Source organism: Belonocnema kinseyi, chromosome 10 (assembly GCF_010883055.1).
Source record: "Belonocnema kinseyi isolate 2016_QV_RU_SX_M_011 chromosome 10, B_treatae_v1, whole genome shotgun sequence".
Classification (NCBI taxonomy): Eukaryota; Metazoa; Arthropoda; class Insecta; order Hymenoptera; family Cynipidae; genus Belonocnema; species Belonocnema kinseyi.
In genome coordinates this window covers 12623272-12636256 of record NC_046666.1, presented here as the reverse complement: position 1 = coordinate 12636256, position 12985 = coordinate 12623272, and the positions used below count along the sequence as shown (strand labels likewise).

Below are 12985 nucleotides of genomic sequence, written 5' to 3'. Positions count from 1 at the left end.
TAAGTGCCAAATTCTTGATATTTCTATCTAACAAATAATCACTTGCTGCAAATAAAATTAGTAAATATTAATTTTTTCTTTATTTTAAACCAAATCAGCGCTAACAAAACTCTATGACATTTAGTTAACTTTCATTTTAAAAAAGCTTAAGTCAGATGAAAATTGTAATCTTTTATACTAATTTGTCCAAAAAAATCTTGTTTGACCTACTTTGGGATAGATATACAACTGACTGTATCTATAAGGTTTCTTTAGGGACTGCGAAGCCTTAAGAATAGGATATAATACAAACGTGTGGCATAATTCTATATTGCCTTTGACGAGAAGGTGGAAACTCTGTCTTACCGTCTGAAGATAAATTAAGCCTTGCCTTTATCTTCAGCCGATAATGAAGAATTCTACATTAACATCTGATGTTAATTCAAATTTATTGTAATTTTAATTTAAAATTCAAGGTAAAATATCCTCAAAAAGTGATTCAAAAAATCATTGACAATTGAAAAAACTCTTTAATTGAAGGAACATATACACTTGTTATTTAACTTAATGCTAAATAATAAAAATAAATGTAACAGAAAAGTGGTTCTGTTTCGCTTAAGGATTAGGAAAAAAATTACAAAACAAAAATGGTTCTTGTATGCTAAAATGATAAAATCTGCATAAATAGAATACTCGAGAATGGATCGAGTGGAGAATAATAGCTTATTAAATGCATATTACGCACATAAGCTTAATAGGAATATTGCTACGAAACAAGGGTTAATAGAAATAATTAATTAGTTGTCTCTACGAAAATCGATATTCCAAAGTACTGCCTTTCGCATTCTAAGTAAGCTGTCCTACAAAATTTACTTTTTTTTTTAAATTACTGAAAAGATCTGTGCCTAAAATGGAATTTCTTTAAATTCTTAAAATACAGAGATTCATATTTTCACGGTGACTGTTGGACTGGAAAACCGGAAAAAAACGAGATTTTTTGTATTCGCCTGAAATTTTTAAACTAAAAAATGTTTTTATATTTAAAAATTTTTTAAATTATTTAAGAATTAATCGAAGGATAGATTAGTTAAAGAATTTTATTCTAGTAATTTTATTCTAGTAATAATTGTTTAAACAATTATTTCTAAATAAAATAATTGATTATTTCCTCTCTTCAACTAAATAGTTGAAAAAGTTTAAAAATTTAGAAAGAAACGCGATTTTTAACGTCTATTTCACGAGAAAATTTCTATCAACAAATATTGTGTTGTTTAAAATTTTTTTTACAAATTTGATTATTATAAGAAAGTAATGCCTAATGTATTTCAAACAACTTCTACTAAAAACCTGCAATTAAATACTGATTAATACGAAAAACATGAAAAATAAAATTCTTCCCTTATGGGGTTTTTTGGGACCCTATAAAACAGGCCTATGGGGATGAAATTTAAAAATTAATTTTTTTTAATGTTGTGGTTAATTTGAAAGACAAATGTTCAGACACAAGTCAATACGTTAAATATTGTCAATGCTGTAAACAAAAATTTACGTAAAAGTTTTTTATGGGAAATACGTTTTAAACCTTATGGTGTTTATGGAACCTGTAAACATGAATCTCTTAAAAAAAAGGTTTTTTTGTTTTTTTGTTTGGGCTCGCACAAATCCGAGGGATGAAACAATGGAAATTAGAGACAAAATCAATGTCTGATTTACAATCGGTCCTGTCAATTATTTTTCATTGTTTAGACAATTTCTCATCCTTTTCAATCATGGCAAAAAAACACGATAAAATCTATTTTGCATAGTTGAAAAAAGTACATTTTTGAACTTGAAATACCTTTAGGACGTCCTTAATGACAGTGAAAAATTTGTGATGAACCTTTCTTGTTTTCTTACGTCCCTTTTCTATTTCCCACGCCCTTTCTTATTTCCCACGCCACTTTTCTAATTTTCCACGCACCTTTGTTATTTTCCAACGTCTATTTTCTTTTTTCCACGTCTCTTTGTTATTTTCCAACGTTTATTTTCTATTTCTCAAGCCCTTTTTCTATTTTCCATGCCCTTTTCTATTTTCTCAAGTCTCTTTCGTATTTTCCGCGCCCCTTCACTAACTTTCCACGTTCCTTTGTTATTTTCCAACGTCTATTTTCTATTTTCCACATCTCTTTGATACTTTCCAACGTCTATTTTCTATTTCCCGCGCCCCTTTTCTATTTTCCACGTCATTTTCTATTTTCTCACGTCTCTTTCGCATTTGTCACTCCCTTTTTACCAGAAAATTACCAAAAAATTATTTTTCGACTAAAACGGCTATCTTGAATTCCATAAAAATAATACAATATGTTATGTTATCTTATAGATCAACATACACACTGAAAACAGAAAGAAAAGTACATTTTTGTAAATGGAAAACTGAATTCAAGAAGCGTACTGACAGTTTCTCTCATGAGCGAATCTCTTCGAAGGTTCAAAAGTAGCAGGACACCCATAATTTTGGAAAGAACAATTTTCCATTTTGTAATTGCATTTTTCCTCGTGAGTTTCTTTTCGGTAAAACTTGGGTCGAACTTTGCATCCATATGGAGCCCATTTGCAGTCGACTTGTTCCTCAGGATCCTGATAGAGTTCCTCCTCCTCCTCCTCCTCCTCCTCCTCTTCCTCGTCGTCAGAGGTACGGTAGTTGCATTTTTCTTCATGAATTTGCTTTCGTCGAAAAGGCATCTTCACCATGCAACCCTCTTCCTTGAATTTACACTCAACAATTGCTTCCGGATCACAAGGTTCTTCTTCCTCAAGTTTTGTCTTTTCCATTGCAGATCGCATTTCTTCCATTGCCTGGAATCTACCTTTATAGGGACAATCATCCTCGTGCGCTTTTATTTTCCATTCTGGAATCTTGATGTTACATCCGGCTGATTTGTAAGAGCATTCAGTAAAATCTTCTCCATCGGAGGGATAATCGTTTGGCTCGAATTCAAAATTTTGAAATTGGCACCTGGAATTACCGTTTTTTTATGTGATAAATGTAGCTATTAGAGTATTGAAATTACGAGCGACAAGGGGCAAGGGAATTTACATTACCATCAGATGGCGATATAGAATTCTCCATTATCGACTCAAGATAATTTCGATGTCTCACTTATCTTCAGTCGGTAATGAAGAGTTTCTACTTTTAAATCAGAGATAATGTAGGATTCTGTCACTTATTTATATCAAATGCAACTCTCATAGTTTGAGTCTGATGTCCGTACGTTTTACAGGAAGAAAGTTTTTTTTAGCTAGGTAATCTAAAGATTATAAGTAATTTTACTAAATATCAAAGATATTTAAAGGAGCCGATTCATTAATTTTTTTCTTTTAATTTTTTTTAATATGGCAAAAAAGTTAAAATTTTTGTAATAACCCATCCCATTTCTTTGTACATACTTATATTTGTAAAAAAAATCATAAAATAAGTAAAACACTCCTTACAAATAAAATCCAGTAGATAACATCATTGAAAAAAGACTGTATTCTTATTATGATCAAACTAATGAGTGAAAGTGTTGCTTTAAGATTAAAAATAATTGCAGACTTTATTTTATTATTTTTTGTTTAATATTGACGTGAAAAAATGCTTCGTTACTATTTTTTCAAAAACAAAGTAGTTATTAATGCTATAAACAAATTAAATAACCATATTCATATCTTAGTCATTTAAGGTTCAAAAGACTTGGTTCCTTTAACAAAATTAATTGAAAAATTTTGAACAATGAATGTGACGTGTGATGTACCTGATAAAAATTTTTAATTGTTTGAATCAATTGTTTCAACAAATATAGATTTTGGTCAATTTTGAACCGATAGATTACGTTTATTTACCATAATAAGTTTTTAAAATCTTGGAAAAATCATTCATTTGTGATAAGTTATCACTGAACAATAATTTTTTAGTTTATAACAAATTTCATAAACGAATTCACAGGTTGACTACTTTTCAAATGGATCTCGTTTTTTTCGAAATAGGTCACCGATGACTCAGAAAAGACTTTTTTATTAGGAAACTTAGTCAGGAGATAGTAGTTTTTCAATGTTTAAATGAAGTTGATAAAAAAATATAGATTTTTGTCAATTTTCAATTGAATAATTTCCTGTTTACAACCGAGTCAATTTTAAATCACTTTGCAAATCCTTTTTCTGGATTAATATGTTATTAACAAATATTATTGTTTATTTTATAAACAATTTCAATTTAAAAATACGTCACTTCATTATTTTTAAAGAGTTCGCCTCAATAGAAAGTAAATTTGAATTGTTTAAAGAAAAGATGGTGCAGTGGTAAAAAATAACAAAATTGATTATTTTTGATTAAAATTGTTTATAAAATAAAAAAATATGGTTCGTTGGTGATATATCATAAGGAAAGGTTTTTTGTAAGTAATTTAAAATTTAATTGGTTAAAAACAAAATAAGTCATTTAAAAATGGACGAAAATTGGTATTTTTTTAACAGCTATTTAAATAAATTTAAAGTCTTTTTCGTTTAGCAAAGTCTCCTTATGAATAATTTCATTTATGAGTCATTCGGAGGTAATTTCGTAAAAAAATTATATCTATTTGAGGACCAATAGTCAAGTTGTGGATTTGTTTACAAAAAGTTGTTTAAAAATAATAAATTATTGTTTTTTGACCTAGGATCATAGGGGAACGATTTTGCTAAATCGTTTAAAATTGTTTGTGGCGAAAAAATGAAATCCGCTGCTTGATAGTTGACCAAAATCTGTATTTGTTTATAGAATTTATTTAATTAATTAAAAATCGTCATTCAGCATTAAACAATAAATAATTTTATTTATTCTTGAAAAGTTTTTAATATATTCGTGTTAGTTTTTAATATATTGTGTACGAGAAATGTTGACAGAAACAATATTTTAATTGGGAAAATTTCTCTTAAGATGGTTTTTGTTAATATTATAAACAAATTTAATGAAAAAAATCATTATAAGGGCATTTGTTGACGGAAAAATTCGTCTTTTTCACTGTTAGTCTTTCAATTTTGAATTTCTTGATTATTTTGGTAAAATTCAGTATTAGTTGATGAATTTTATGATTTTTAAACTAATATAATGAAAAAATGCATTATTTGGACATTTTTTGACGAAATACTTCAATTTTCTTATGTCATTTGTTTTAAAATTGCAATTATGAATTTAAAATAAAAAGTAACAAATAGCAATGGCATTAGTTTATGAAATTTGTTTAAAGAAATTATAAAATTGATTAACTAATTATGAATGTTGATAAAATCATCAGGCAGTTCCCAAACAAAAAGACTGACATTGAACGAAATTATTTTTTTATTGTAGAAAAATGTCTTAATAATGAATTTCTTTATTAAATTTGTTCATAATATTAACAAAAATCATCTTAGGAGAACTTTCCTTTGTAATAATAGTATTGTTTCCAGTCAAAATTATTGCAGTAGAGCTTGATATAAAAATGTCACATTCTTGAAAATTATAGAAAACACATTTTCAACAAAAAATTTGTTTATAAAAATTGGGTTTATTTATTATATCATGACAAAACATCTTTAACGGATGTTACTTCATAAAACTTAGATACTTCAAACAATTTTCTCTTTAATCGCGGGCACCGGTAACGTCAAATAGAAAAAATGGCTATTTTATCGACGTGTTTGTTTATTTATATAAAAAAATGAAAAACTATATAAAAAATCAGGCTCAACTCCTCGCTGGGAAATTTAATCAGCTTTAATTTCAAATTTTTTAGGTCCAAATCGGTGATGAATTGTCGTCTGTACGTTATTTTGAACCGTCTACATTATTTTTTTAAATACGAGTGGAAGAAAAGTAAGGGGTTGAAAGGGTAACATATTAAAGAGTTTGGGGACGGGAAGCAGTTAAGAAGTAAAAGCTTAAGTGGAGGGAAAGTGATCGGAGTGAAGGAAAAGTGAAGGGAGTGGAGGGGATGTGTGTTGGAAAAGGATAAGTAGGGACGTAGTGGGATGAGATAAAAGAGTGAAGAGATGGGGAGTAGGAGAAGTAGAGTGGGGTAGGATCAGTAGGGGTAAGAAGTAGTGGATTGGACCTAGGGTTGATAAGTAAGAGAGGGTAGTAGGGGAAAGCCTGATTAGCTAGTATCGGATAGGTGAAAATAGGGGTGGAGGGAGAGGGATTGGGTGAAGCAAGACATTAAAATTACTTAATTAAAGTCTTCATAGGCTGCAAGATCGTAGCCCTAGGTTGAAGCATTCATATTTTCAGTCGAGTCACCGTCCATCTGGGCATCCTTCCGTCCATCATACTTTTGTTCAAGAAGGGAAAGTAGGCAAAAAAGAGAAGGGGAAGTATTTGGATTGAAGGGAAATGAGGTGAGGTGAATTGTGGAGAGAAAAGTATGGGAAATGATGGGAAATAAGGAGTGGTAAAGTAAGCTGAAATAAGGGAGGGGAAGTAGGGAAAGATATGAGGAAGTAGTGGAGGGAAAGTGATAGAAAATGGTTGAAAAGTTATTATAGAGTGAGTAGCGCAGGTGACAAGGAGTTTGGGTGGTGAAGTAAAGAAAGTGAGTGGGAGTGCCGGATAGTAGAGGAAATGATTAGAAATAAAGAAGTGTAAGGAAGTAGAAAAAAATATGAGAAATTAGTGGAAGGGCAGTGATCGGGAATTATGAGAAATTAGAATAAAATAAGTAGGGGAAGTGATAGGAAATTTGAGAGGTGAAGTAAGGGAAGCAGGTGTAAGTGCGAAGAAGTAGATAAGAAGATTAGAAACAAGTGTGTGTAGGTGGGAGGAAGTGAGAGCTCTGGAAGGGAAGTAGGGGAAGGGTCTAATAGCTACGAATGCAAGAGGAGAAAATGGAGAATAAAGAAGTACATGAGGGGGGGGGGGGGGGGCTTATGCTAAAGTGAAGGTAAGAGAAACAGAGCAGCCTAGGGGAAATAGCACCCCCTCTGATTAAATTTTAATTACCTGGATTCATGAATATCCCTTAAGTGTTCTGGAAATTTGACCCAGCACCCAAATCGAGTATAAGCACACGGAATAAGTTTTTGCTCTTCTAAAGGCGCTGGTGGATACCAAGTTTTTTTTTCTTGCTCCAAAAAATCATCTGCGATTGGTGCCGTAGGCATTGGCATAGGCATGCTCGTAGGATAGTCAGAATGAGGTTGTGGCATTGGATGTGGCATAAAATGAACTGGAGGTGGTGAATTATAGGAACTGACCTCTGGAGGTGCAATTTCAATACTCATCGGCGAATGGCACTTGGGACACGCGAAATAGTAGGGCTTACAACGATGACACAATATGTGATTATTGTCACATGAAAATTTAGGAGTGAGTTCCATCTCCATCATACATATAGGACACAGTCCTTCGCTCCTGCATTTGTCCTCCAAACTCGGATATAAGTGGTCCATTTTCTAAAAAAAATTTAATTCTGTGAGGTTGGCTAAGGTATAGGATAAAGTTGATTAGGGTACACATTGAAGTTGTCTAGAAGATAGAATAAAGTCGGCTTAGTTGCGGATAAAAATGGCTAGGGTACGGGGGAAAGTCGCCTGGGGTGGGGGGTAAAATTGTATACAAAACAGGGTAAATTTGCCTAGATTATAGGGTAAAATGGTCTACAGTACGAAGTAAAGTCGCCTAGTGTATGGGGTGAAGTTGGCTAGAATACGAAGTTAAGTCGCCTAAGGTATGAAATAAAGTTATCTAGGGTTTGGGGTAAAGTCGGTTAGGGCACAGCGTAAAATTGTATCGAATACGGGGTAAAGTCGGATTAAGTGCTGATAAAGTTGGATAGTGCACACGGTAAATTTGTAGAGGGTATGGGGTAAGGTTGGCTAGGGTATGCGGTAAATTTGGCTCTCCTTAAAAAACAACTAAATTTGGATAGAATTAAAAAATATCAAAGGTTATCGAAAAAAGAAACATTTTCGCAGTTAAAAAATGCATATTTTGCCTTAATTTCCGCTTTTGAAGAATTCTTTTTCTTTCTCATTCGCGGATTTTATTTTGCTAAACAAAAATTATGAACAGTGGAAGTTAAAATAAAATAAGCATTTTTTTAAATAGGGTTTTCCGAGACCCCTCAATATCTTTTTTTAATTATATCAGAAATCTGAGTCCTTTATTTTGTTAAGAATTAAAAATAAGTGTATTCTATAGTGAAGTAATTCATTTGAAATGGAAATAAAAATAAAATAAGAAGAAAATAAACAATTTTCTGCAAAAATTAGCTTTAGAGACCCTTAAATATATATGTTTAATTTTGCCGAAATTTAGGACACGTTTCGACAATATTGCCGAATTGTTTAGTCTCATTTTATAGTTCAATAATATTTCAATTTTTTAAAATTTAATTTTAAAATTTTTACTTTTTGAAATGTAATTTTTTTACAATTTTTTTAAGGATATCAGTGATGACTCAGTTCTGCAGATAAACTGATAACACATTAAATGATTACGATGGTAATCCCCTTAATTATCCTCTTTCTGGAGTTATTTTATCATGAGCAAAATTTCAAATAATACGTGAAATAAAAAAAAATGGTTTTATAAACCTGATATATGCACTATTCGTTTTTGTAATTCAAGGTTTTATACTGAAAAAAAATTTAATTCGACATAAAATGATTTCAATTGCACATCCGAAATTTAAATTTTTGAATTAATTTTACCTCCAAAAAACTTAATTTTTAACAGCAACGAAAATAATTTTTAACCAAATAGTTACATTTTTAACCAAATAAATGATTTTGAAACGAAATTGAGGAATCTTCAATGAACTAAACAATAATAAATTTTTAACAAAAAAGATTAATTTTGTACCAAATAGGACAAATTCTCGAGAAATTAAATCAATTTTCAACTAAAAATGTAAATGTGTAGTCCAAAATGGAATTATTATATTTGCAGTTGAAAATATTAATTTTTAAACATAAAAAACACATTTTCGATATAACAGATAAATTTTCAACCAAGGAAATAAATCTTTAACCAAACAGATAGAATTTTCACCAAGAAAATTAATGTTCTCCCGCTAGAGACTAATTTTCAAACAAGTGCTTTAATTCTCAAATAAAGAATATGAATTTCCAACCCCAAACTAAGTAGTTATACTTGCAGTAAAAAAATTAATTTTTAACAAAAAAATAATAATTTTCAACAAAATAGTTGAATTTTTTATTATAGAAGACGAATTTTCAACCAACCATGATGTAGTTAAATATTGAGTTAAAAAAATTAATTTCAAAAAAGAGAATTTTTAATTCAATACTTAAATTTGTACTCGGGAAATTAATTTTGAACGTTATAATTGAATTTCCGATCAAAAAGAAGAATTTTCAACAAAAAAAAAGAATCTTCATCAAAATTGTTACATTTTGAAATAAAGAAATAAATTTTCAACTGCAATGAATGATGAATATTTTATTTCAAAAATGATTTTTGAAAAGACAGTTGAATTTGCGACCGAAAAGATTCAGTCTTAACAAAAAAGTTAATATTTAACCAAATAGTTAATTTTTACACAAAAAATGAAATATTTAGATTTCCAGTTGAAAGATTAATATTTAATTTAAAAAAAACTACTTTTTAACTAAAAGGTTAACATTTAAAAAGATAAATGAATTTTCAATCAAAAAGATTAATTTTCCTGCGGAATTACTTTTTAACAAAACTGACGAATTCATAACAAAATAGTTTAATGTTTAGCCGAAAATAATAAAATATCCAGGATAAAAAATACATTTTCAAACGAAATAAATTAATTTTCAACAAAAAAATCAAATTTTCAGCAAAATAATAAAAGATACATTTTAAGTAAAAACAAATTAATTTTCAACAAAAAAAGAAAATTTTTAACTAAATATATCAAATGTCTTTTTAAAAATCAACCAAAAGTGGAATAGTTAAATTTTTAATTAATAAAAAATAATTTTCAATAAACAAACTAATTTTCGGTCATAGAAATGAAATTCTAGCCAAGAAAGTTAATTTTCCACCATAAAAGAATTGTCAACAAAATGGATGAATTTTCTACTAAAAAAGATGAATTTTACACAAGAAAGACAATAATTTAATTTTCAGTCACAGAAATTAGTTTTTGACTGAAAAAACAAATTTTTAAGTAAACAAATTAATTTTAAACCCTTCAAAAATGTCTTTAAAAAGTTTTTGAAAGAAAGTGGAATAGTTAAATTTTAAGTTAAAAAAATTAGTTTTCAATCAAAAAACTAATTAATTTTCAATTAAAGAATTGAGATTTCAGCCAAAAAGAATAATTTTCTACCAACACATAATAATTTTTTATAAAATACATTAATTAAAATGTATTTTCAACTAAAAAATATGAATTTTCTACCTAAATGTTCAAATTTCAACAAGAAAAAACTTTGAAAAAAGTGAGATAGTTACATTTTTAAATACTAAAATCAATTTTTAATAACAAAACGAATTTTTAACCAAAGAAATGAAATTTCAGACAAAAAGATCATTTTAGTTTAATTTTCTAACAAAAAGGTTAATTTTCGAACAAAGAAAGTAATTTTATCTCAAAATACGACATATTTCTATATGAAAAAGATACATTTTAAACAAAAAAAAGAATAATTTAATTTTCAGTTTCAGAAATGTGTTTTGAATCAAATAAAACAATTTTTTTTACGAAATAGTTGAATCTCCAACCAAACAGGTAAATTTTCAAAAACAAATTTTAATGCATTTAAAAAAAAATTGCAATAGTTGAAATTTTAGGTTTGACAAAAAGTGAAATAGTAACATTTTAAGATAAAAAAATTAATTTTCAATGGAAAATGGATTTTCATCCAAAGAAATGAAATTTAAGCTAAAAAGATTATTATATTTGAATTTTCGACAAAAAAGTTTTATTCTCTACTCAAAAAGACAACATTTCAACAAAATAGATGGATTTTCAACAAACAATAGAATAATTTTTAATGAAGCAAATGAAATTTCAACTAAGTATTTCAATTTTTAATTGAAAATTTAACGTTAATAATTTCAAATTAGAAAACTAATTTTCAACCGAAAAAATGAAATTTTCAACAAAAAATGTTAATTTTCCACTAATAAAAGACACATTTTTAACAAAATAGATTAATTTTAATCTAAAAAGATGAATTTTCAACATAAAATAGAGTAATTTAATTTTTAGTTACATAAATGACTTCTTAGAGAGATAAAATGAAAATTAACAAAAAATCGACAAAAAATTAAGTTAAATCTACAGTTAAAAAAATTAATTTTCAATAAAAAACGAATTTTCAACCAAAGAAATGGAATTTCAGCCAAAAAGGTTATTATAGTTGTATTTTCAAACAAAAAGGTTTATTTTCTACAACAAAAAAACGAAAAAATTTAAACAGAATAGATGAATTTTCAACAAAAAATGGAATAATTTTTCATGAAGCAAATGAATTTTCAATTATGTATTTAAATTTTTAATAACATTTTCAACCTTATAGTTCAAATTTCAGCTAAAAAGGTAAATTTTCAAAACAAATAAGCAAAACAAGATTTTCTACAAAATAGATGCATTTTTAACGAAAAATGTAAATCTTTAAGAAATAATAGAATATTTTAATTTTTATTTGCATAAATATTTTTTGAACCAAATAAAATAAATTTTTTACGAAATACTTAATTTTCTAGCTAAACAGATGAATTTTCAACTAAAATATTTTAAAAAATTTTAATTCGACAAAGAGTGCAATAGTTAAATTTTTAGTTTAAATAATAATTTGCAATGAAAAAACTAATTTTCAACTGAAAAAATGAAATTTTCAACCAAAAAGGGTAATTTTCACCAATAAAAGACAAATTTTTAACAAAACATAAAGTAGACTAATTTAATTTTTAGCCACATAACTGAGTTCTTAGACAAATAAAATAAAAGTTTTAGGAATTCCACAAAAAATTAAGATAAATCTTTAGTTAAAAAAATTAATTTTTTACAAAAAAATAATAATTTTCAATAAAAGAAATAATTTTCAGACATAATGGAATTTTTAACCGAAACACTCAATTAGTTAAGCGAATATTTGGATTTTCAACTTAAAGACATTCATACTCAACCAAACATTCAATAGTTATATTTTCAGTTAAAAAATTAATTTTTAATATAAAAAAAACTCGTTTTTAAGACAACGAAATGAATTTTTGCACAAAAATTTTAATTTTTAGCTACAGAAGATCAATTTTTAACCAAAAATGGAATAGTTAATTTCCAGTTAATTTTTGTTTATTATGAAAAAAATAGTTTTATTTTGAAAAAAAATATAGCGAAATTGATGAATAAGAAAAAAAGAACGTCTGTAACAAAGTAAATTTCCGATTTTCCCGTTTTTGTAACTATGAGGTATTCATTTTTTTGAATATGGAAAACCTCTAAAGTTTGTTCTTCATTGTTTATTTTCATTTTGTTTATTTATTTATTAATTTCAAAAAGAAACACTGTTGCTACTTACGATTATTATTTAAATTTAAAGATTATTTTTTAACAAATAGTCAGAAGAATGTAAAGTAGATATTAAGTAAACAATTTCACTATTTCTTCTTTATAATTTTTTTTAATTGCAAATTCACGTAATTGGACTTTAATTTAAAAAATGTGCGTTTATACTGCCAGATGGAGAACGCCAAACTGTCACAAGGTACGTTATCTTTCTTACCGCAGGTGACGTGGCCTTATCTGATGAGGTGTTCGGAATGGTAAAAATGAATGTATCATCCAAAAATTGTTGACACATGAAGCCTTTTTCCTCTATATTTAACTACACAAAATGCCAGATGTACAATTATGATTGGAGAATTTTTGTTTCGGAAAATTCACAAATAATAAAATATCCAAAGTAGAAAAGTTCCAAATATTAAAATTCCTGAATTGGGAAATTACCGAATAATAAAATTTACAAAATTATAAAATTTGCTTTAATATAAAAATTATAAAATTGGAAAATTCCAAAATAATAAAATTCC

General features: G+C 27.5%; 1 protein-coding gene across 1 annotated transcript; it reads right to left on the bottom strand.

Moving 5' to 3' along the window:
- Positions 1 to 1167: 1167 nt before the first annotated feature.
- On the bottom strand, positions 1168 to 12614 carry LOC117181768. The gene is made up of 3 exons (XM_033374735.1): positions 12475 to 12614; positions 6953 to 7404; positions 1168 to 2974 (listed from the first exon to the last, which is right to left on the bottom strand). The coding sequence occupies exons 2-3, from the start codon at positions 7399 to 7401 to the stop codon at positions 2398 to 2400; spliced, it is 1026 nt and encodes a 341-aa protein (XP_033230626.1). The 5' UTR covers positions 7402 to 7404; positions 12475 to 12614; the 3' UTR covers positions 1168 to 2397.
- Positions 12615 to 12985: the final 371 nt, after the last annotated feature.